The 24,813-nt window shown below is 35.3% G+C and overlaps 4 protein-coding genes and 1 long non-coding RNA gene across 6 annotated transcripts; 4 read left to right on the top strand and 1 right to left on the bottom strand.

Moving 5' to 3' along the window:
• LOC104707049 (protein YIPF1 homolog) lies at positions 2,227-4,134 on the bottom strand. Of its 2 annotated transcripts, none has more exons than XM_010423302.1 (6): positions 3,977-4,134; positions 3,800-3,839; positions 3,526-3,606; positions 3,219-3,405; positions 2,844-3,111; positions 2,227-2,750 (listed from the first exon to the last, which is right to left on the bottom strand). In XM_010423302.1, the coding sequence occupies exons 1-6, from the start codon at positions 4,034-4,036 to the stop codon at positions 2,505-2,507; spliced, it is 882 nt and encodes a 293-aa protein (XP_010421604.1). In that variant the 5' UTR covers positions 4,037-4,134; the 3' UTR covers positions 2,227-2,504. The 2 variants fall into 2 exon arrangements, with proteins under 2 accessions (XP_010421604.1, XP_010421605.1); XM_010423303.2 differs by having other exon boundaries at positions 3,787-3,839; positions 3,977-4,100.
• Positions 8,720-10,692, top strand: LOC109125860. The gene is made up of 5 exons (XR_002032986.1): positions 8,720-8,917; positions 9,030-9,827; positions 9,922-10,188; positions 10,287-10,398; positions 10,494-10,692. It is a non-coding gene; the product is annotated as an uncharacterized LOC109125860 (long non-coding RNA).
• On the top strand, positions 14,483-17,487 carry LOC104709466. Its single transcript, XM_010426076.1, has 5 exons — positions 14,483-14,501; positions 14,844-15,021; positions 15,123-15,412; positions 16,158-16,680; positions 16,851-17,487. Exons 1-5 carry the CDS (start codon positions 14,483-14,485, stop codon positions 17,485-17,487), a joined length of 1,647 nt encoding a protein of 548 aa, XP_010424378.1.
• LOC104709465 (ATP-dependent DNA helicase PIF1-like) lies at positions 17,766-19,348 on the top strand. Its single transcript, XM_010426075.2, has 4 exons — positions 17,766-17,889; positions 17,958-18,167; positions 18,265-18,450; positions 18,750-19,348. The coding sequence occupies exons 1-4, from the start codon at positions 17,766-17,768 to the stop codon at positions 19,346-19,348; spliced, it is 1,119 nt and encodes a 372-aa protein (XP_010424377.2).
• LOC109125921 (ATP-dependent DNA helicase PIF6-like) lies at positions 20,228-20,587 on the top strand. Its single transcript, XM_019228725.1, has one exon. The coding sequence runs from the start codon at positions 20,228-20,230 to the stop codon at positions 20,585-20,587; it is 360 nt and encodes a 119-aa protein (XP_019084270.1).

The following is a 24,813-nucleotide window of genomic DNA, read 5'->3' as shown; positions in this document are numbered from 1 at the left end:
TGAGATTGCTTTTGAAAGTTTGATATTGAATTTTTTGTTGCAGGTACCAATCCCAATAGTTAAAACCAGAGGAGGAGGATCTAATGCAAGACATAGTGAAAGCTCACCCTCTATTCCAAAGAAAGAGAATCTATGGTTGAGATGAATGAAGGAATAAGAAAGAGAATAGAAGTGTACTACGGTGGTTGAGATGGATGGTGGTGCGATTGTGACATCTCAAACTCAGGCGGCTACTAGTGGGATGCCCAAAGATGAAAGTTCAAGCAATGTGTGCTAGAAAGAAATGTACTACTCGAGAGAAGGGGAAGCTCTGTCCGTCAAAGTTCATCACTACTCCTTTCATGGCTGAGAAAAAAAAGATTTGATTTTTGTTTGTGTATTTGAAAACTTGGATTTGCATTTGGATATTTTGTCTTTTGTGTTTATGAAATTCTTTTTTAGGTACAACTGGTATTTTTAGAGACAACTATATTTTTTGGTTATTTAACAAATTAATATTTTGGTACAACTTAGTAAATCTAAGTACAACTATGTATTTGAAGAAAATAGTAAAAATGTATCTCATTTGACTATTGAGATCTAAAACAAAATTCTTAAATTTAACTTTTTGCGTCGTCAAAAGCCCACATTGTGACACATGGCGCTGTAAAAAAATCATATAGTTGTTTAGTTGTACACAGTTGTACTTAAATGAACATAGTTGTTCTTTGTTCTAAAAACCACAAAAATTAGTTGTTCTCTACTCTAAAATATAAATTTTTAGTTGTATTTATGATATTAGGTAATCAGATTACATTTACTAAGTTATCGTGTATTTAAATGTTTGAAACCACCATTATTTCTTAATTCTCATAATTTGTGGTTGTTATATACAAAATAACCTTAAAAGACAACTGTGTACAAAATAACCTTGAAACCACCATCATTTCTCAATTCTCATAATTTGTGGTTGTTTATGTAAGAATTTGGATTTCTATGATTTAGATTTATTTTTTACAGGTGAAGTGGATCTATGTGTTAAAATTTTGTGGTTGTTATATACAAAGTAATCTTAAAAGACAGTTTTTATTTTGGTTTTAAGTTTTCTAATTTTATAAAATTCTGCAAATTAAGCAAGACAACAGAGGATAGTTGTACTGGTTGTACTTAGTTGTACCAGAGAAAAACAACTCAACATAAGTACAAATACGACAAAGAAATTAATCAAAGTTGTACATATTGAAACTTAGTTGTACGAAACAAAACAAATAAGTTTCACAGACAAAATACAAATACAAACACCATCTTTTCTAACATCATCATAATAAAGCAATCATAAATCAACTTTGGTCACCATCATTGTTAAACCACTTGCCGATACCACTTGGCCTCTTCAACCTCTTCTTACCAACTTCTCAACCAACTTAGCATATGATACATCACTAGTTGATGTCTTCATAAGAAAAGAAAATACTTCCTTTCTCTTGAAATCCATTGTACATCTTCTCTGATATTTGAATAGTATCCATCATATTTGAACAAAGCGTATGACTGAAATCTTTTTCATTGTCACCTGAAAAGAAAGAGAAAGAAAACGGTCTATATATAATTTCACATTTTTTGTAGCATTCCATAAACATAGTTGTACCCATTTGTCTCAGTTGCACCAAATTTTTGGATCCGTAATTTTCTACATAGTTGTATCCAATGGTCCTAGTTGTCCCCAAATTTTTCTACAAAATTCCGCATTCAAGCTCTCGAATTCAACCTTTCTCAATCATAATAACCAACGTAAGACCTTAATCCGCTAAGAAAATAAGTCTACTAACCTTAACAAGCATAAGAACAAATAAACTTACAAATCTACAATTTTTCAAATCCTTCAAATTGAGATTCCACAACAATTTCATTAGATGATGCTATATCTAATGATTTTTTTTCACATTGCTAATCTAATAAGAGAAAACAAAACTATCTTGAAGTGAGTTTTAATGGTGGATAGAGAAGAAGAAGAGAGGAAATACGAGCGCGGAGGATTCAAAATTCAAAACAATTCAATTTTTTTTTATATAGCTAATGAGGGAGGAGAGAGAATATTTATTTTCTGTTATTTTTATTTCTTTTTTTAAGATTTAAATTTATAATATAATATGAGAAGGGTAAAGTGAGATTTTAATAATATTGGAAAGGAATAGAGGTAGTGAAAATAAGTGGGTTTTTTTTTTCAAATTGGAATTGAACCAAAAGGGGGAGAGAGATTAAAATCCCAATTTACTATACGATATCTATACTTATGAAGTATTCTCGTAATATTCATGTTGATGACAACAAATGAAAGAATCATGCAACACGGATTCAGTCTCTACTAGTATTACAAAAATTGGTCACTCTGCAAGGTAAAAAAAGACTCTTTCATGATCTACGGATTCAGATATAAAAATCGCACTGTAGTTAAAACACCTGAAAACACACAGCTTTGTCTTCTGAAGGCATGAATCTGTCTCCAACCCGTAGTAACTATGAGATCACCCCAAGGACGCCTTTGGTATCCAGGGGTCAGTTCTTTCTACGGTGACAGTGAACAGATATAGCTTCAGCACGACTGAAAGCGCCAGCTGTAAAAGAAAAATGCTGACCACAATCAAGAACCATCTCTCTCCTGCAGAGTTAATATGTGCTTTGAGGTTCAATGCCACAAATGTTGCAGACATGAATCCAGCTAAACCCGCAATCACCCATCTGAATATCTCTAGTGGCACAACAGAGAGACACTGCAGAAACAGCAATTTTTTAGTCTTGGGGGTTTGTATATCTCATTGAATGTCTCATTTGGGAGTAATAGAGGAATTAATACACTAACTCACCAATGCAGGGATAAAGACGAACAGGGAATATCCGTAGAGACAGAAAAGTTGGACTAAGCCTGATGGAGCAGAGAAGTACTTGAGAACAACATATAATGCGAGAGGGACAATGGTTACATAACCGTAGAACACTCCGGCAGACCAAGTCACCAGATTAATATCGTAGTTCCATTCCTGTTTCTTTAATTTGTGTGCTATGTATGTAACAAATGTTCCTATGGATGCTGCAACAAAGATCAACGTTGTGCATATCCAGAATGGCCTGTACCTATAACACACAAAACTTATTCTCTTGAGCACTAAATTGGAAAAAGCACTAAATCCAGTCCACTTATCTCTACACGGCGAAAAAAACGGTAAAGAAGAGACTCTTACAGATCAGGGTTGTTGGCAGTCTTTTCTGTAAATGTTCCTCTGAAAGGAAAGAGAGATTCTTTGAGTCTCTCAACGACATCTGAGGTGTCCACATCAAAGTAAGGCTTGTAAGCACCAACAGTGAATCTATGGAGCCAACCACCAGACTGAGGTTCATCTGTACCATTCACAGGCCTAGAAAATGTATCTGCAGCAGATCGAACTATATAAGCCCTAAGACATATGGAAGGGCTTCTCAGCTAATGAAGAGCAAAAACCTCCATAGAATAGAATCTTAACCAAATGTAAAAGGATATAATATTATTACCGTCAGCATCTCGAGGAGGATTAGTACCACCAGAGATCTTTCCCAGAGTAGCAGATGGAGGAAACGTTTGTAGATTTGAGTCTGCAATTACAATGTATCCCCCTCAATCAATCAAACCACAGAAAAAATACATACGCAAATCTTATAAACCTTTTAAAAGACTTTGAGATTCCAGCAAAATCTCACAAACAACAAATACAAAAATGCCTCTAATTTACAAAGCCTACTTCCGTTCTATTACAGATTCAAAATTCTCATTACGAAATTTTTTTCCCTGCGAATTTGACGGTGACATGGCCAGGATCTAGAACGGCCTGCGATGGAAACAAGATGTGATCAGAAGGAGAGAGGATCTCGACAATACAATCGAAGAATGACAAAGTGCAAAAAAGAGAAGGATCACGGAAACACAAGGACGGAATCAGAAAAAGGAAAGAGGTAGCTAACTTACGGGAACAGATCCAGAAACTTTATGGTGATCGATGTTCGTGTAGCTCCCACCGGACATCATCTTCCTTCCTTCTCCTCCTTTTCTCTTCTCACAGCAGAAACGATACAAAATACTCAAAACCCTCTTTCTCGCTTAGCAGCAATTGACCCTTTTTTTATTTTTATTTCTTTTCATTTTTTTTTTTTTGCTACAATGAGATAAGGTTTTAAACTTTTACGCAAAAACATTTTATCCAGATAGTTTTTTTTCACCCAATTTTACCCTCCACTTTAATGTACGTAGACATAACCATAGTCTAACCGGTATATGTCAGATTGTAAACGGCTCATAACTAAACTATATATTAACCGTAAAAATTAGATTAGTCATGGTTAAAAAACAAATACTAGAGTAATTGTACCAAAAATTCAAAACATAAACATAGTTAAAATTACGGTTAACCCCTATAAATATATCTATTTTATTAAAGCTGAAGTAATTACTAGACTCAAATTGGACTATGACTTTGTTTTGTTACGTTTTTCATTAAAAATGATTAGAGAATCACTTAATTTAATTAAATTAACCTATATTTTCGATTTAGCCTAATGACCATTTTACCCTTCATTCGCCCACTAAATAACCACTGAGACAGGACGCGGATCCTGTATGACCCGGAAACAGAAGAAAAAAACTTCGCGGATCTGTTTATACTCCATGTCTAAAATATTCGGATCCTGTTTTTGATTTTGTTCAATAATAGTTATTTCCGTTACCAAACAGAGTTATTCGTTAGAGGTAAACACTCCAACTTCATTGTCCTTTAAGGTATCTAAATTAAAACCATATATGTTAATTACCAAAAATTATCATAATTGCTTAATTACCGTGATTGATCTTAACAAATAATCTTTCAGTATAATTTTTTAAAAGATATATTTTGTGATTCAGTTAAAATCTTTGTAAACGAATATTCATCTTAACTTTGAAAACGAATATTCATCTTAACTACCTATCATTCACATCTTAACTTTGAAAACGAATATTCATCTTAACTACCTATCATTCACATCTTAACTTTGAAAACGAATATTCATCTTAACTACCTATCATTCACATCTTAACTTTGAAAACGAATATTCATCTTAACTACCTATCATTCACATCTTAACTTTGAAAACGAATATTCATCTTAACTACCTATCATTCACATCTTAACTTTGAAAACGAATATTCATCTTAACTACCTATCATTCACATCTTAACTTTGAAAACGAATATTCATCTTACCAAATCGTAATACAAGCTTGATTTCCGAGATAATAATTTTTCTCTAATCTTTTACGATAAAGTTTGAAAAAGAATATTCATCTTCCAGTTGTAATGAATCAAGTAACTAAATATATTTTCCGTATAATAGAAATCTCAAATCTTAACTTCTAAGTGATAACATAAATCTACCTAATTTGACTATAAATATATTGAGAGCTTCCTATTGAAATATTATACTAAAAGAAGACTTTTAAATTCATTTGACAAAATGTTGGCTCTCCCCCTTTCATACACTCCCTTGAAAGATCTGAAACCATACAAAAATGTTTGGCGTATTCAAGTTAAAATTCTCCATAGTTGGAGAATGAATACCGCTAAACTTGGTGAATCAATAAAACTGATTCTGGCTCACGAAATAGTATGCATTTTACATGTCAATTTAATATTCCTTTACTAATCGATTAATATCAATTCATTCTAACTGCTTTTTTTTTTGGTTTATATAGGGTGACAAAATAGGAGCTAATGTGAGAAAGGATCATATCAAGAAGTTTGAAGCTGATTTGGAGCCTGGAACTTGGAAAATTATATCAACTTTTGGTTTGAATCTATGTACAGCCTACTTGCGTCCTTCTCTTATAAAGTATAAGATCAGTACAAGATATGGTACCACAATTTCTCCTTCTGCTAATGTATCTGATGATCACTACCTATCATTCACATCGTTTGATAGTATACTTGTTGGAAATCTTGACAAAAATCTGGTGCAAGGTAATTTAAAAATACATATATTTTTGTTTCTACTTTAGAAGGATCAATTTATTAACCGTTAAACAATGTTGTATTATCTATATTTACAGACGTTATTGGTCAAGTAGTCAGTTCTGGAGGGATAGAAGAGATCACAAGTCGTAACAACTGAGTAATATTATAAATCTATTGATATATATTTAGATTTCACTGCTTATACGTTAAACTATTTTTATATAATCTATGTTTGTTCATATTCTTAACATAGGGATAATCGATTATCGTGTACTCTATGGGAAACCTACGCTGAAGCTTTAGATCGTGTTATCAATGAGTCAAGTGATGGTATGGTCATGTGTTTCCTACGCTTTGTTAAACAAAACAACTTCAAAGGTAACATCACAGAAAATATTATACATTTACACTTACAATATCATAACTATTTTTTTAACACCTTTGACTAATATATCATATTTATATTTGATTTCAGAAAAACGATACATTAAGAATGCTTTCAATTCTTCTATCTTGATGATCAATCTTCAGCTACCAGATATGGAGGCTTTTCAGAACATGTATATTCAAAGAGAGTTGAAATTATTAAAATAAGTATGTTTCATTATTATTTACTATTTTCTCTTTACTTTTAGTCTCCCTGCGGATCAATTGGCTCTAACAATCACCAATTCTGGTGGGAAGAGAGTTTATAACCCTTATGGTAGCAAGAGTGGTCTTGATTTCCCTTTGCAAATGATTGCTGATGTACTTGCTGAAACAGAGGTAATTTACATTTATGATATACTCTATAATTTACATTTACATTTATAATTTACAGAGGTAATTTACATAATCTAAAATAGATAATCAATGTGATACAAGCTTAAGGATGTTATATTATTTTGATAGGTAGGAAAATGTAGAATCGCATGTACTATATCAGCAATCGATACAGATTGGGCTTGGTTCTATATTAGCTGTCAAAAGTGTAATAAGAAGGTCGATAAAGAGGACCTGACAGTTAAATTGGAAGATGTCAAGAAATCAAGCAAACCAAGGTGGAGGTGTCAAACCTGTAACGAGTGGGCCACGTTGATTGAACCTAAGTAAGTCTTCTAATTAAGCTAAATTGTGATCTACTATTGAAATATTAGTATTTGTTTGTTGATATATTCGATGATTTATTCCTCTTTAGGTACAAATTACATGTCCATGTGTAGGACAAAAGTGGTGAGACCAAAATTTTCCCGTTTGATACTTGGGCATCAAAAATCGTGGGTGTTTCCGCAGCTGAAATACTAAATGGTTCATTTGAAGAGGTAGTTTCTTTTAGTATAGACACATGTGTTAACAAAATATGGAATCTAACAAAATGTTACTTATGCAGATTATGGATCCTAATCTGATCCATGATCCAATTAAGGCTGTCTGTGGCAAGACATTTCAATTTCTGATATGTATTGTTGGGGACAATCTTTATGGTGCTAGGGATAGTTACAAGGTTGCTAATGTCTAGGAAGGCAATAAATTCATGGAAATTGGTAATGAAGAATCGGAAAATACTATAGACCGAATTAGTCTCACCAATTATGAACAGGTTTTTATTTGAACTTATATATATGACTCTATATATATCTATACTATTAATGCATAACTCTAATGTATATACTATTTACATGCAGGCATCACTGATGATTACCAATGGCACTGAGCCATATGAAACTAATCATTCTTCCAGTTCAACTCCTTCGTCGAAGCGCAAAACAGAATCGATCCACCCTACCATTGATCAATCATTTACAAGTAAGAAACAATGTTCCAATCTCTCTACTGATTTCACCGAAGATAAAGGAGATTATCCTACCAAGGATTTGAATGAAGTCATTAGCTGTGAAGATGTTGATCACGGAAAAGCATAGTCCTACTCCATGTTTGGTTGAATTTGTTATTTTCATATTTTTCAGTTGAACAATAATAAGCATCTTTATAATGCTTACCTTTAATCGTATTTCTATATAAGATTGCTTTGTCATCAATAAATTACTATGGTATTTTTTCAAGAATGTGCTTAGTTTTGAGTGGTTAGTTTTTGAGTGCTTAGTTTTTTTCCTTTACTCTTGGAGACAAATCAAAAATAATTCATTTACTAATGTAGAAATCTTTAAATTAGTAAAATAGGATCTCTTTCAACAGAGACATTGATGATGGTAAAGACTTGTTATAGGGGTCAAAACTTTCAATGGAGTATATGATGAAGAAATATACTTTGAAATCCATCAGTTTCATCATGTATCCATCAATAAAGAGACATTTGATACTGACTCATATTTTTATTGTAACAAAATTTACATGATTGAAATATTTTATGGTGATGCACAACGTAATCTATTGTTATGTTTCTCTTTTCATTTAAATATACTTTAATTCAAGCATTCTGTAGAATTGAATATAGTACATTATAAATATTATTTAAATGATTTTACATTACAGATTTCGAATTTATAATCTAATTCATATTTTTAAAGTAAACCAATGCATGGATGAATTCAAGTCAAAATATAAACATTTACATACTTCCAAAGTCTTTGTTTTGATTCTATAAATTTACAACTGACATTAAGAAAAAGACATAAATTGTGGACGTTACTCCAATCACTCTTTTCCTCTTTTCTAGATATATCCAACAAAAAACATTTACTATAATCTTCCTATATAACTGTTATAGAACTATTATAACCTCTCACCTCTCATCTTCCACCTCTCATCTTCTTTCTTCTATTCAAGTTATAACAAGAAAAAAGCAAAAAAATGGTAGCATACATAGAGGATTTGAATCCGACAACAGACAGGTTAAGTGTTGCTGTTAAAGTACTGAGGATGTGGATACCCCAAATCATTTTAAGTCAGCCTATCTACATATGTTTGATATTGGTTGATGAGAAGGTAAAAACCCATTTATATTTTCTAAAACCTCTATGTATATGTTTTAAAAATGCATTTAATCCATCATCTTTTTAACATTTAAATCTCAATTGTGTTTCTTCTTATATTTTAGGGAAAAATAATTGAAGCTAAACTCCGAAGTCGGTTTTACTTTTGAAGGTTCAGAGACGTGTTGCAAGAAGGACAATGGTTTCTTCTTTACAAGTTTCAAGTTATTGAAAATCAGCATACTTTTAGGAACTGTAACAATTCTTTCCAAACATTGATCACAATGCAAACTTGCATCACTCCAATCCCTCCAAGATGTCCAGACAACTTTCTTCATCTAACAGATGCATTATCACTTGAAAATGCTACAGAGGATGAGAGAAACTGCTGTGCTGGTAAATTTTTTCAAATCTTACTGTTTATCTTACAGTTATATCTTTATTACCAATTTATTGTTTCATTTTCTAAAAAAACTTTCGACAGAAACTGATAATGATTGACATATGCATGCCATTTCAAAATTGAATAGCATTGAATAAAACCAATGCGTGCCATTTATAAAACAGTAAGATTTCGATTCCCATTGTTTTACTTTGAAATTTTCCCTACCTAAATTTATTACATTAAGATTTGATATGATAATTGGTAAACGAATATTGACCCAAGATATCAGAGAATATATGCGGTTATTAATAATTTTAGAATATTCTTATTTATTCTTTATTAACAAATCGTCGTAATTTTCTCTTTATTAAAAAATCGTCGTAACGATTCGTAAACGACGTATATTGTCTATAAAAGGAAGCAATATATGACATTCCATAACCTACCTTCTATGCTTCCAAGGATTCTTTACGCAAAAAAATCAAAAACATCATTCACAGAAGGTTCCACAATTCAACTAATCATTTGTGATGTCTTTGTAAGTATCTATACATGATCTCCGTAGAATCAATTATATATGCGAAAATAGTAAATTTATTGTGGAACTAAATGTTTAATCTTTTTGATATAAGGTGACAAAATTGAAACAACTATCACTCCGGATCTGTTCGAAATTTTCAACAATCAAATGGCTGAAAATGATTGGAAGATTGTTTCCAATTTCTCTGTCTGTTATAATGATAGACGTCTGAAGCACACTGAATGTGATCACAAGATTATCTTCATCAATGACACCATCGTGGAAAATTCAGAAGTGATTTCCAACAATCACTTCTTTACTTTCGAAACTATTGACAGAGTCTTTGATGGATATCATGCTGTAACACAACGCCCAGTAGGTAAGTTTCCAACAATATAAAGTCGTATTTGTACCTTCATATATTTTAGCATGATATCCTAACAATAATCTAAGAACAATATTTTCGTTTTCTATTAGACATCATGGGTGAAGTCGTCAATGTCGAACCAATGATCCATGCACATGATCTAAATGTGGAGGTTCCATATGAGATTATGAGGATTTTACGTTTTATGCTAAGAGATTTGAGGTAAATAAACATTTGCACTAGCATCTCATGTCAGTTATATATCAAGCAGTTTTTAAATTTAGTATATACTGAAAATATATTTCATTGTTTCGTAGTGGTATGGAGATACAGTGTGTGGCATATAATGAGACAGCCAGCTTTTTTTACCAACAATTGGTTTGCAACAAGATGTTATCATGTTGTTGCAGTCTTGCAATTTTGGCATGCCAAGTACCCAAGTTCCGTTAATTAAATTTGACTTTGTATAATTGTTATTATACATTGTTATGGAGAGTATTATTAATGACTATCATAGACCAGTCGAATATTTATACTAGAAGTACTATAGTTATTGTACATTAGTATTTATAGAATTATTTGATTTAAAATAAAAATGCTTTTAAATTTTATATAAACCTTATATATTTTTTGTATTAATAGGTCAAAGAATTGAACTGTATTCTACCCCGCTGGTATCAAGGATTCATTTTAATCCCCCAGTTGCAGAAGTCCAAGATTTCAAGATGAGGTGATTTGATAAATTTTCATTTTGATATATATTAAAAAAAAAAATTAAATGACTAATATTAACCCACTGAAATTATGCAGGCTTGAGTACTACAACCAAGGTGCTGAAGATGGTGGAAGTGATTGAGATAGTGTTTTTTTTTAACTTTAATGCAATAAGATAACTATGTTTGTCCTTTTGTTTTTTATTGTTAAGATTTGAATCTAAATTATAACTGTAAGATTTTTAGTTTCATAACAAGATTTGTGGTAAAACAAATATTTTTACTTATTGTCAGTTTCATTTATATCAAACTTATAACGAATAAGAAAGGATAATGTCTATTTATAATAGATATAATATACAAATAATATACAAATACTAACTTATCGATATTTAAATTCATACCAAAAATCACTATGAATACGATAGTGAATAATAATATACATTTAACACATTGTAGATGCCAATAAAATATAAATCTTAAACAACCTTGTTTGTTTAGAATATGTTCACGATCTTTAAACATTTTATAAAAAGTAAACATATATAGAATCATAATTTATATTTCACTAGAAAGATTGTATAATTATTCTCTAATACGAACGAGTATATTTACTGTTACGTAACATAGGAACTAACCTTGCTCAGATATTCTCCTAAATATATATTTTACAATAATATATGTCGAAAAGAGGATGATGATTTGATTTGTATCATAATCAAATCTTCACAAAATCTATCTAATGGAATGTGCATATCTATAAAAGATTTCAACATCTAATGGAAACAAATAAAAAATAGTGGAAGGCTGTCTACGTTAGACATATGTACGTGAAGGGACTCTTCCAATTCCCTTTTGTTATAAATTTCATTTGAGAAAATGGTTATCACAAGAATTGCTGATCTCAGTCCGGAAAGGACCGATTGGAGGATCATCGCTAAGGTCTTGAGTACTTGGAAGACACATGATTTTTTCGAAAAAAGGATCATGCTCTTGGTGGATAAAGAGGTAAATCTCAACTTTGTATATTCTTTTTACTCATTTTATAGCTAAAAACTCTGTTTGATTGCATGAAAAGTGACTCTAAGATAATTTCCATTTTGGACATGCAAGGGTCACACAATTGAAGCAACTTTAATCCACGATCCACTATTGAAGAAGGTTCCAAGATATATATATGACGGTGAATGGTATTGGATTGATAAATTTAAGGTCATCCATCCAACACTCAGAGAGAGAAACATAACACATCCTTACTAGATCAGAATTATCGAGGAAACTGAGATGATTATAAAAGTAGATGAGGGGGTGGGTGAATTGTATCGCTTCAAAGACTTTTTAGACATTAAAATGGCAAATCATTGGACGGTTCATCTTTTGGTAAGTCCATTCAATTTGCCAAATTTCTCATTTCTTTTTCTTATCATATTTACATATAATAAATTTAACTACTATTTATTTGTATTAATGCAACATAGATGTATGTGGCTGTATAATTGATGTGAAGCATAAACCTAACAATGGTAGTGTCAATGATTATGATGAAGTAGTCTTTACTCTTCTCAATGGCAGGTACTAATTTGGGTTCAAACTTGGTGATAATGTGTTGTTACATTTGCATGTGGATTATTGATTTTACTCCATCAATTAGAATTATCATATTTAGATACTAAAAAAATAATAACCTTGGTTTTATGGTTTAATAAAAATAGGAATGACACGCTCAAGTGTTATGCAAAAGGATTGTATGCTGAGTATTTTATGTATTATTAGAGATTAAAAGGATGTCATCTCACATACAAAACCGAGCCAATGTTTTGTGTTTTACGTTTTTGGAATGTTGGTGTTATTGGAGGTATGTATCGATCTTAGACTTTATTGTATAAAATTCTATTATCAAATTTAGTAGAACATCTTGACTATGATAGGGAAACCATGCATTGTCAATCGCAATGGCTCATCAAGGATCTTCATAAAACCAAACATTGCTGGTTTGGAAAATCACAAAACAAAGTAAGTTTAAAACGCAAATATTTATAATCTCTTCTTAATATGTTCAGCTCTAAGAAATTGTTCATATAGTCAGCTCTGAATTTGCGGCGTCGTAATACCTAAGGAACCTGATGGGACATCATGATGAAGCCACAGGAACAATTGCATAAGTAGATCAAGGATAAAGTCGATATTTATAAGTGAAACCTATGCATCTATCTTTTTATGTATTAAAACATAAGTGTTGTTGCACCATGTTCTTTTATTTTGTTTTACTCTGGATTTTGGCGTCTATTTAGCTAATTATGTTTGGTATGTTTTAAAAACGAAACAATCTCACTCGCGGAAACATTTTACAGTATAAGGAAATGCGTATATGCATTGCAATTATAACTTACCACAATTCTTTAAAAAATCTATCTAACATATTAATCTACTCATAAAAAATATTAAAGATGAATTATATCTAAGAAACTAAAATAGGAATAAACATCTTTATAATTACTATTGTAATTAAACGCAATCACAACAACTAACAAAATTATCCTTCTTCATCTCATTCTACGCAAACAGAGTTTTTATACTTTCTACTATCCAGAGTTTTTCTAAACATACTGTTAAATCATTGAATATGAAACGGAGGAAAGATGAAAGTGAGAACAGAACTCATAAAACTCCACATTTTCCAAACAAAGAAAAGAAATCTTGGATAAATACATCTTCTGAAAACGAATATCCAGCACAGCCATCTCTTTGATCTAATCATACAGTCCCTATGAAATCTGCAGTTCGTCGAGTGTTGAAGGATATTACAAATATCACTGAAAGTAATAAAGGTGTTAGCAATCCTACAGGGCAGTCACAGAGGAGGTCAACATGTGAAAAAATGAGAAACAAGTTGTTGTAACACCATCCACTTCAAGAAAAGTACTCCATGGTATGTAACTCTTTAGTATAGATTATACATAATCATATAGCTCCATCAATTTAAAACATTTCTTATTTTTTGTCAGGTCATGTTGATACAGCTCCTAAAAATATTGGATCTAATAATACAGTCTCTATCAACTCTATATTCGCTCAAATGTTGAAGGATTTAACAAATATAAGTGATAGTAATACAAGTATTATCAAATCTACAGAGAGGTCAGAAAGGAGGTCAACATATAAAAATAGTAGCAGAATCAATACATTAACACCATCGACTTCAAGAAATATCCTCCATGGTATGTACCTCTTAATTATAGATTATAAATAATTATTTACCTCCATTAATTCATAGTAGTTCTTATGTTCGTAAGGTTCTGGATATGCACCTCCTACCAATATAGATTTTGCAGATTATGATACACCTAATGTATGCATTTCTCCAATCCGGCGTTTGTCTTCTCAAAGAAATAAATCAAGGATCAGTCCATATTCAAAAGGTTATATTTACGTATATTCATATAATGGAGGTTATATTTACGTATATTCATAGACACAAAGAAGCCAAAAGTCGTTATGAGTTCCTAACCCTTTTTGATGAGGCTTTTCAAAAGGTGTTTGGTTAACCTAAATCAACTGTCAAGAACAATATAAGTTGCACGGAGAAACAAAAGATGACGAACCCAAAAGACGGTATGTTTAACAAAATTGTTTTTACTATATCGGATAGTCAGTTTCGTCAAATTTAATTAACAGATTTTTAACCAAATCCAGCTTATGATGATGACAGTGATCCTATCCACACATGTAAAGATTGTGGTGTTATTTTCTGGTATGGTGCAAGATTAAATAGGAGGAAGGATACAAAAACACCAATATACAGTGGATGCTGCATGCATGGACAAATTCAATTACCATCGTTGAGAGAATCTCCACCTTTGCTCTTGTGGTTATTAACATCTGATGATGAATTAGCCAAACATTTCCGAGAAAATATCAGAGCTTATAACATGATATTCTCATTTACCTCTATAGGAGGTAAAGTGGATCGTTCAGTAAAGAAAGGTCGAGGTCCTTCTATGTTTGCTCTACAAGGCGAAAATTATCATCTAATGGGTTCTTTGAAACCCAAACTTTGCGACTATCCAAAGTTTCAACAGTTATATATTGTTGATACTGAAAATGAAGTTGCAAACCGAATGAATATAATGAGGTAATTATAAATCCTAAATTCTAAATTTTATTTGTCAAAATATTTTACAATTAATTCCATTTACATGATTTGATCTTATATTATCCTTCTTTTTTTCTCAGTAAAGATGATGAGAATCGATCTGAAAAGAGAAAGTTCAAAGAGGAAATTGTTGAAAAACTACAGAAGATGTTGAATGAGATAAATCCTTACGTACAACATTTTCGTTATGCAAGAGATAGGTTTGCTTTAGAAAAAGAAAAAGCAAATTTCCATCTGCGAATCGTGTCTACACGTGAGAAAGATGGCACCAAATATAACTTGCCTACTGCTTCTGAAGTTGCAGCATTGATACCTGGAGATTTCAATGACGAAATGAATAAGCGTGATATAGTTATTGAAATGCAGTCTGGTAAGTTGAAAAGAATTCATGAGTGTCATATCTCATATCTTGCTCTGCAATATCCTCTTTTATTTCCACTCGGTGAAGATGGATACACATTGGGTTTAAAAAAGACAGCTAAAAAAGGATCAAAGAAGAAGAAGAGCAAGGATATAAGTATGAGGCAGTGGTACGCGTATAGGCTACACGAAAGGAAAGATGAGAAACATATATTATTCTGTACTAAGCGTTTATTTCAGCAGTTCTTGGTTGATACGTATACTATGATTGAGTCTTATCGTCTCCGGTACATAAAAAAAAATCAGAAGAAATTAAGGAGTTTAGACATAGAGGAGATTCAGCAAGCAGCAGATTATGGAGAAAATGATCTCACAAATCATGGTAACAGAGTTGTTATTCCACCTTCTTTCACCGGTGGACCAAGTTATATGAGGCAAAATTATTTGGATGCCATGTGTACATGTAAACATTTTGGGTTCCCAGACCTTTTTATAACTTTCACTTGCAACATGAAGTGGCCAGAAATCACGAGATTCGTCAATCAGAGGAATTTGAAAGCTGATGATCGGCCTGACATCATTTGCAGGATTTTTAAGATGAAACTAGAGAAATTTATGGATGATTTAACTAAGAAGCATATATTGGGCAAAACAGTTTGAGGTAAATGTCTTATACCTGAAATTTTAAATTTTATACTTACAAAAATAGATTTCATTGAATGTAAAGATATTTATAAACATCATCTATTTTGCAGCTATTTATCAGATTGAGTTTCAGAAAAGAGGTCTCCCTCATGCTCATATTATTGTCTGGATGGATAAAAAACATAAGTTCCAAACAGCCGATCATATCGACAAGATAATTTGTGCTGAAATCCCAGATAAAGAGAAAGATCCAGAAATCTACGAAGTTGTCAAAGAATGTATGATTCATGGTCCCTGTGGAAGTGTGAATATTAACTCTCCGTGTATGGTTGGAGGAAAATGTTCAAAGTTCTATCCTAAGGAATTTGTTAATACAACAAACTTAGACAGAGATGGATATCCAATTTACAGGAGGAGGGATGATGGCCGTTTTATAGAGAAGAATGGTTTCAAGTGCGACAATACATATGTCGTCCCATACAACAGAAAACTTTCTCTAAAGTACCGAGCTCACATTAACGTGGAATGGTGTAACCAAACTGGATCGTTCAAGTACTTATTTAAGTATGTGCACAAAGGTCAAGATCGTGTTATTGTGTCTGTTGAGGCCGGTGAAGAAGAGGATGAAACTGAGTATTCCTCCGATGGTGTCAATAATAAAGAGACAAAAAAAAAAGGATGATGTTCAAGATTTATTTGACTGCAGGTTTAACTATATTTCATTAGAAAACATTTAACTTTTTCGTTATAAGATGTTTATTTCGTGCTACAAACTGAATGATATGAATTTTTACAATTTGCAGATATGTTTCCGCATGTGAAGCATTCTGGAGGACGAATCAATATCCTATACACTATAGAACAACACCTGTTGTGAAACTTACATTCGATAAGGAAGGGAAGCAACCTATTTTCTACAAAGATGGCGACAAGCCAACTACCGTATTAAATCGCCCAACTCTTGATCAGACGATGTTTACGGCTTGGTTTGAGTTGTGTCTAAGGGATGAGGAAGCCAAAAAGCTTACATATGAACAGATTCCAAATAAATACATCTATGATAAAAAGGAGAAAGAGTTTCGTCGGAGAGGTAAAACTGGTTTCTCTATTGGGCGAATCAATTATGTGCCACATAATTTAGAAGATTCCTACCATCTTCGAATTCTCATCAACAGCAAAACAGGTCCTACCAGTTTCAGCGACATCAAAACTGTCAAAGGTGTTGTTTATAAAACCTATAAAGAGGCATGCTTTGCTCTAGGACTGCTAGATGATGACAAAGAGTATATTGAAGGCATAAAGGAAGCTAATTTTTGGTGTTCATCCAAGTTTTGTCGTAGACTTTTTGTGATAATGCTTATATCTGAAAGTTTAACTTCTCCTAAAACTGTATGGGAAGAAACATGGAAAATCCTATCAGAAGATATTGAGAGAAAATAAAAACAGAGGAGACAACGTCCAGGTATATTTTTACTTATATAGCTTAATGTAATTATAATATATACCAGCCATTAAATATATGATAGCTTAATTTAATTTCTCTAACCATATGACTATTTTTTTTTTTTGTAGACTTTTGTTTGTCAGAACTGGAAAAACAGAAATTGCTACTAAGAGAGTTACAGAAGCTATTGAAAATAAATGAATGTTCATTGAAAAAATACAACCTTATGCCACACATATCCCTTGAAGATGTAACATTGCCTAATCAGTTGATAATGGATGAACTCAACTACAACCGTGAGGATTTAGCAAAGAAACATGATAGTTGGAAAATGATGCTAAAAGAAGAACAAAAGAAGATCTATGATGAGATAATGGAAGCTATTATCAACGACAAAGGTGGTGTCTTTTTTTATATGGATTTGGAGGAACAGGGAAAACTTTTTTGTGGAAAGTATTGTCTGCAGCAATAAGATCCAACAGCCATATTGTTCTCAATACATCATCTAGCGGTATTGCATCTCTACTGCTGGAAGGAGGAAGAACAGCTCACTCTAGGTTTGCCCTTCCTTTAAATCCAAATGAAACTTCTACTTGCAACATGTCACGGAGCTCAGAACTTGGTGCGTTGGTTAAAGAAGCAAAGTTAATCATATGGGATGAAGCTCCAATGATGAGTAAATACTGCTTTGAGACATTAGACAGAAGCTTGAAAGATATTATNTTTTTTTGGAGGTGATTTCAGACAAATTCTTCTGGTTATTGTTGGAGCAGGAAGGGAAGCGATTGTCAATGCATCATTAAACTCTTCATACTTATGGAATCAGTGCAAAGTTTTAAGATTGACAAAGAATATGAGGTTGCTTCAAGACATTGGTAAACAAGAGGCCAGCGAGATAGAAGAGTTTTCAAAATGGATACTCGCAGTTGGAGAAGGAAAAATTAATGAGCCTAATGATGGTGTGTGTGAAATAGATATCCCACAAGAGTTACTTATTCCAGAGGGTTCCTCTCCGTTAGAGTCAATCATTGAAGCTGTTTACGGAAAGAACTTTGTCACACAAAAGGATCCTAAATTTTTCCAAGAATGAGCTATTCTTTGCCCTACCAATGAAGATGTCAATTCTATCAGTGATGTCATGTTATCAAGTCTAAACGGTTAGTTCATATTTAATCGTCCTTCATTTATTGTTAGTAATCCTTCAGACATAATTCATCGTATTCATTGATCTTGGTTTTGTTTTTTTTGTTGTTTTCAGTTGAAGAAAGAATTTATCTAAGTTCTGATTCAATTGACCCTCAAGATAAACGTGCCCTAAAAAATAAGGTTTACTCACCAGATTTCCTTAATACCATTAAGGTTTCGGGTATACCTTATCATCTGCTTCGTTTGAAAATAGGTTGTCCAATTATGTTGATGAGAAATATTGATCCGCATGGTGGTTTAATGAATGGTACAAGACTGCAGATCACCCAAATGGCGGACCATGTTTTACAAGCTCGGATTTTAACTGGTACGCGAGTTGGTAAGATAGTTTTCATACCTAGGATGTTGATATCACCATCAGATTCTATGTTGCCTTTCAAAATGCGTAGAAGACAGTTCTCAGTCTCAGTTGCTTTTGCAATGACTATCAATAAGAGCCAAGGCCGATCTCTTGAAAATGTTGGGATATACTTGCCTAGACCCGTTTTCTCACATGGTCAGTTATATGTAGCAATTTCAAGGGTTAAATCAAAGTCTGGATTGAAGATGTTGATAACAGATAGTGAGGGAAAACCTCAAACAAAGACAACCAATGTTGTTTTTAAAGAAGTTTTCCAAAATCNGGAGCTCAGAACTTGGTGCGTTGGTTAAAGAAGCAAAGTTAATCATATGGGATGAAGCTCCAATGATGAGTAAATACTGCTTTGAGACATTAGACAGAAGCTTGAAAGATATTATGAGGAGTAAAGAAGACAAATTGTTCGGAGGAAAAGTTGTCCTTTTTGGAGGTGATTTCAGACAAATTCTTCCCGTTATTGTTGGCGCAGGAAGGGAAGCGATTGTCAATGCATCATTAAACTCTTCATACTTATGGAATCAGTGCAAAGTTTTAAGATTGACAAAGAATATGAGGTTGCTTCAAGACATTGGTAAACAAGAGGCCAGCGAGATAGAAGAGTTTTCAAAATGGATACTCGCAGTTGGAGAAGGAAAAATTAATGAGCCTAATGATGGTGTGTGTGAAATAGATATCCCACAAGAGTTACTTATTCCAGAGGGTTCCTCTCCGTTAGAGTCAATCATTGAAGCTGTTTACGGAAAGAACTTTGTCACACAAAAGGATCCTAAATTTTTCCAAGAATGAGCTATTCTTTGCCCTACCAATGAAGATGTCAATTCTATCAGTGATGTCATGTTATCAAGTCTAAACGGTTAGTTCATATTTAATCGTCCTTCATTTATTGTTAGTAATCCTTCAGACATAATTCATCGTATTCATTGATCTTGGTTTTGTTTTTTTTGTTGTTTTCAGTTGAAGAAAGAATTTATCTAAGTTCTGATTCAATTGACCCTCAAGATAAACGTGCCCTAAAAAATAAGGTTTACTCACCAGATTTCCTTAATACCATTAAGGTTTCGGGTATACCTTATCATCTGCTTCGTTTGAAAATAGGTTGTCCAATTATGTTGATGAGAAATATTGATCCGCATGGTGGTTTAATGAATGGTACAAGACTGCAGATCACCCAAATGGCGGACCATGTTTTACAAGCTCGGATTTTAACTGGTGCGCGAGTTGGTAAGATAGTTTTCATACCTAGGATGTTGATATCACCATCAGATTCTATGTTGCCTTTCAAAATGCGTAGAAGACAGTTCTCAGTCTCAGTTGCTTTTGCAATGACTATCAATAAGAGCCAAGGCCGATCTCTTGAAAATGTTGGGATATACTTGCCTAGACCCGTTTTCTCACATGGTCAGTTATATGTAGCAATTTCAAGGGTTAAATCAAAGTCTGGATTGAAGATGTTGATAACAGATAGTGAGGGAAAACCTCAAACAAAGACAACCAATGTTGTTTTTAAAGAAGTTTTCCAAAATCACCATTAGGAAAGGAATGGTAATTACTTCCTAAATATTTGGTAAATCATAATTTTTTTAGAATAATATCTATACTAATAACTCTAGATTTATTTTATTTTGGTGTACAGGTTAAATACAATAAATGGTTGAAGCAATTAAGGAAGGAGTATGATACCTCCATCAGTTTAAAAGTCATGTCTAATGTTGAAAAAAAAAAAAAGTTGACAAAAAAAAATGTCATGTCTAATGTTACTAAGATGTCCATAATCCAAGGAAAAGAAAAATTATCTGACTGTGGCAAGAAAAAGGAAAATTAAAAAAAAAAAACAAAATACTAAAAATAAATATAACCCCGTGTTGTAGCACGAGTGATTCCCTAGTATATTTTTAAAGAAAAAAATGTCTTAAATTGTTCAATGCATGTGCCCACTACTAAATCTCTGATTCACTTCCACAACTCATTTTCCATTAATCAAATCATAAGTTTGATTGGATTTAACTATTATAGGCTCATGACCATTAATACATTTATTTTCTTATAAAATAATATATATATTTTTGGGAGATTTTCAAAAATATCACTAATTTAAGTTAATTTTCTAAAACTAGCACACACTCTAATATATTCAAGATTTAGCACACCTTTTATATAAAAAATATATAACCTTAATTTTGGAGAAATTAATTAAAATTAATAATATTAATAAAATTAACAAAATCAGAAATCGACTCTTTCTACTCAAAACTTAAAACACATATTTCTCTCTAGCTGCAACCTTTTCTTTCGCTAAGATTTTGAAATCAAGGTAAACTCGAGTTTTGATTCTCGATGTGAAGTTTATAATTGTTAGCGATTTTGGATTCTCGGTTTTGGATGTTTGATTCTCAATTCTGGAATTTGGATTCGGTTCTCGATTCTCGATGTGAAGCTTATAATTGTTGTTGATGTATGAAATCGCCAATATAAATAATACGGATATAAGTAGGAATATATCGGAGCTGGTCCTTTTATTAACGTAGAATTTGAGGAATGTTTTGCGGAAAATGACAATTAAAGAGTAAAGCGCAGTTAATACGAAAAATACAGCTCTTCTCTCTTTAATTGCCCAAAAAGTGGATCCCTGACATGACAGTGACATCAGGTATTTATAGTGGGACCTTGACCTAGGGTTTATTCTGTCTTCTGGTAAAATGACGATTTTGCCCCTGCGGCCTGTTGGGCCTGCTCCAAGACTTTTGGCCCAAAATCTTCTGAGAATCTCCTGTTTGGGCCTTATAAATGTTGGGGGCAAAGCCCATATCCAACAATGGTCCCCCCCTAGTCCGATGTGCGATGGCTTGCTTGAGCCCGTCGGGTACAATTATGTGTCGCTAGGTCCGTCTTGCAGAAGGAACAAAAGGTTTTAAGAGTTCGGAGGCCTCCCGGAAGGTTCCTGGATGAATAGCGCATTGCACGCGTTTTTCGAGGCATCCGAGAGATTCCGGGATAAATAGTGCATTGCGCACGTTTTTTGAGACATCCGGGAGATTCCAGGATGAATAGTGCATTGCGCACGTTTTTCGAGGCATTCGGGAGATTCCGGGATGAATAGTGCATTGCACACGTTTTTCGAGGCGCGGGAAGTGGAGACAGCTTAAAAATTAGGGTTTTTCTTTTGACCTTGGTCAACGCGCTGGTCCCCCCCTATAAATATGTCTCATTGACTTTCTTTACAACTTATCTCCTTCTTCTCTTCCAAAAGGTAAATTCTCTTCTTCTTCTCTTCTTCTTCTCTTTTTCTCCTCTTTTCCTTCTTTTTGTTTTTCCGACCTCGGCATGTAAGGCCATGGTCGCGCCGCCGGTTCCTTCTAGATCTCGCCGGCTGCACCGCCGATTCTTTTTAGGTCTCGCCGTCGGTTCTTTTTCGCGCCGGCTGTTGATGAGTCTGGACCAGGCGTGCTGCAACCGGCGGGACCAGGCGCGCTGCAACCGGCGGGACCAGGCGCGCTGCAATTGGTGGGACCAGGCGCGCTGCGACCGGCGGATGTTGATGAGTCTGGACCAGGCGCGCTCCGACCGGCGGGACCAGGCGCGCTGCGATCGGCGGGACCAGGCGCGCGGCGACCGGCGGCTGTTGATGAGTCTGGACCAGGCGCGCTGCGACCGGCGGGACCAGGCGCGCTGCGACCGGCGGCTGTTGATGAGTTTGGTTCGGTCCGCCGGTTGAGCTCCGGATCTGGGCTTGGTTCGGTCTGCCGGTAGAGCTCCGGATCTGGGCTCTGCACGCTCCTTGTCGGTCCGTCGGTTGAGCTCCGGATCTGGGCTCCGCGCGCTCCTTGTCGGACAGCCGGTCGAGCTCCACGCGCTCCTTGTCGGACAGCCGGTCGAGCTCCACGCGCTCCTTGTCGGACCGCCGCCGCCCCCGACCAGCCAGATCTGGCCGAATCCACCGATCGTTTCTCGCCCTGGCGCCACCGTGCTCGTTGTCCGGACCAGGACCGTTAGGCGTCCTGGTCCCGCCCGTCGTCATGCCATGCGTCGTCAACCGGACCAGGACCGTTAGGCGTCCTGGTCCCGCCTGTCGTCATGCCGTGCGTCGTCATCCGGACCGGGACCGTTAGGCGTCCTGGTCCCGCCTGTCGTCTTGCGTGCGTCGTCAGCCAGACCGGGACCGTGAGGCGTCCTGGTCCCGCCTGCCGTGACGCGGTGTGTCGTCATCCGGACCAGGCCCGTGAGGCGTCCCAATCCTACCCCCACCCGAGACTCGTTGATTGCGTGCTGTGGACATGCGATGGAGATTGACGGCGCACTTGGTGAGACGGTGCGGTATGGCGCGGCGAGGTGGATTACTTGGTGGCGAGACTCACACGGGGCGTGCTGGTTTTGGTACGAGGCGTGCTGGATTCTTGGGCGAAGTGGTGAAGAGGTGATTCTTGGGCGATGGGCTTCGTACGGTAGTGGCAAGGTTGAAACCCGCGAGATGAAACGGCGAGCTCGCACATGTGTTCGATTGGCGAGATGGTGTTCATGCCGCGCAATAATCGATATGTAGTACGTGGTGCGCAGTACGCGGGTCGTGGTGCGGAGTGCGCGATACATGGCACGTAGTACACGCGATGCAGGGTGCAGTGCGCAGTAAGCAGTACGCGGGACGCAGGGCGCAGTGCGCAGTGCACGGTACGCAGTACGCAGTACATGGTACGCGGTACGCGGGACGCAGGGTGCGGTGCGCAGTGCACGGTACGCAGTACGCAGTACATGGTACGCAGTACGCGGTACATGGTATGCGGTACGCGGGACGCAGGGTGCAGTGCGCAGTACGCAGTGCACGGTACGCAGTACGCAGTATGCAGTACATGGTATGCAGTACGCGGGACTTGGTACGTGGTACGTAGTACACAGTGCGCGGTACGCAGTACGTAGTGCACGGTATGCAGTACGCACTTCGTGGTACGCAGTACGCAGTTCGTTTGGTTGTGCTCGTTCTATCCAGAATCTATTGCGCTCTCAATGTCTTTGCTCCCATACTGATCGGTAGTTTGGTTGTTTTTTGCAAGGTCCTGCGCTATGGTTCCTGGAGGTGATGCCTTTAGGGATGTTCCAGAGGAGCTTGGGGACGATCAGTGTAATGACCCTCACCAAGGGGTGAAATTTAAAATAAAAACCCCTGGTCCAAGGACGCGCATGGGACACAAATGGAAGGCAAGGGAGGAGAGTAGAAGAATTACAAAAGTAATGTCTGAGGATTTCTGGACGAATCAAGAGATGGCCAGTGGTACCATGTACCATGTACCATGTACCATGTACCGTACCGGACGTACGTACGCGTCAGAACGTATCGGCCGAACGCTGAACGACCAAGGACGTACGCGGACGCGAATTCAAGGTGGGAAGGAACCCACTAATGGAGGATTAATTTATTCAAGGTGGAGGATTATTTAATCTAATGGGAGTTAGTGGAGGAATTAAATAATCAAAGGTGCTTAGTGGAGTTTAGTGGGTGGATTAAAGAAATCAAGTAAACTTAGTGGAAGCAAGGTGTAAACTCGATTTTCCTCCATGTGTTCTTTCATGCTCTAATGACGACTAAGGAGGAGAGAGCGCTCCACATGCATTGGCTGCCGACCACCGCCTAAACCCTCTATAAATAAGCCTCCATCCCTCTCATTTTCGCATAAGTGATTAAGGTGGTAAGGAGAGAAAATCTGAGAGAGAAAGTGAGCGAAAGAGAAGAGAAAGAACAGAGGGTTCGCGAGGAAGAAAAGAGGAGAGT

Source organism: Camelina sativa, chromosome 8, assembly GCF_000633955.1.
Source record: "Camelina sativa cultivar DH55 chromosome 8, Cs, whole genome shotgun sequence".
In the NCBI taxonomy this organism is placed as follows: Eukaryota; Viridiplantae; Streptophyta; class Magnoliopsida; order Brassicales; family Brassicaceae; genus Camelina; species Camelina sativa.
Note: the sequence above shows the minus strand (reverse complement) of the source record. Positions and strands in the feature narration are given on the sequence as shown.

Coding starts and splice junctions, on each gene's coding strand:
- LOC104707049 (XM_010423302.1), bottom strand. CDS start 4,036: ATGATGTCCGGTGGGAGCTACACGAACATCGATCACCATAAAGTTTCT. Junction 3,607..3,799: donor TGTCACCGTCAAATTCGCAG/GGAAAAAAATTT, acceptor TTGTAATTGCAG/ACTCAAATCTACAAACGTTT. Junction 2,751..2,843: donor TCGTCTTTATCCCTGCATTG/GTGAGTTAGTGT, acceptor CTGTTTCTGCAG/TGTCTCTCTGTTGTGCCACT.
- LOC104709466 (XM_010426076.1), top strand. Junction 15,413..16,157: donor AGTTATTGAAATGCAGTCTG/GTAAGTTGAAAA, acceptor TCTATTTTGCAG/CTATTTATCAGATTGAGTTT. Junction 16,681..16,850: donor GAAGAAGAGGATGAAACTGA/GTATTCCTCCGA, acceptor TACAATTTGCAG/ATATGTTTCCGCATGTGAAG.
- LOC109125921 (XM_019228725.1), top strand. CDS start 20,228: ATGGCGGACCATGTTTTACAAGCTCGGATTTTAACTGGTGCGCGAGTT.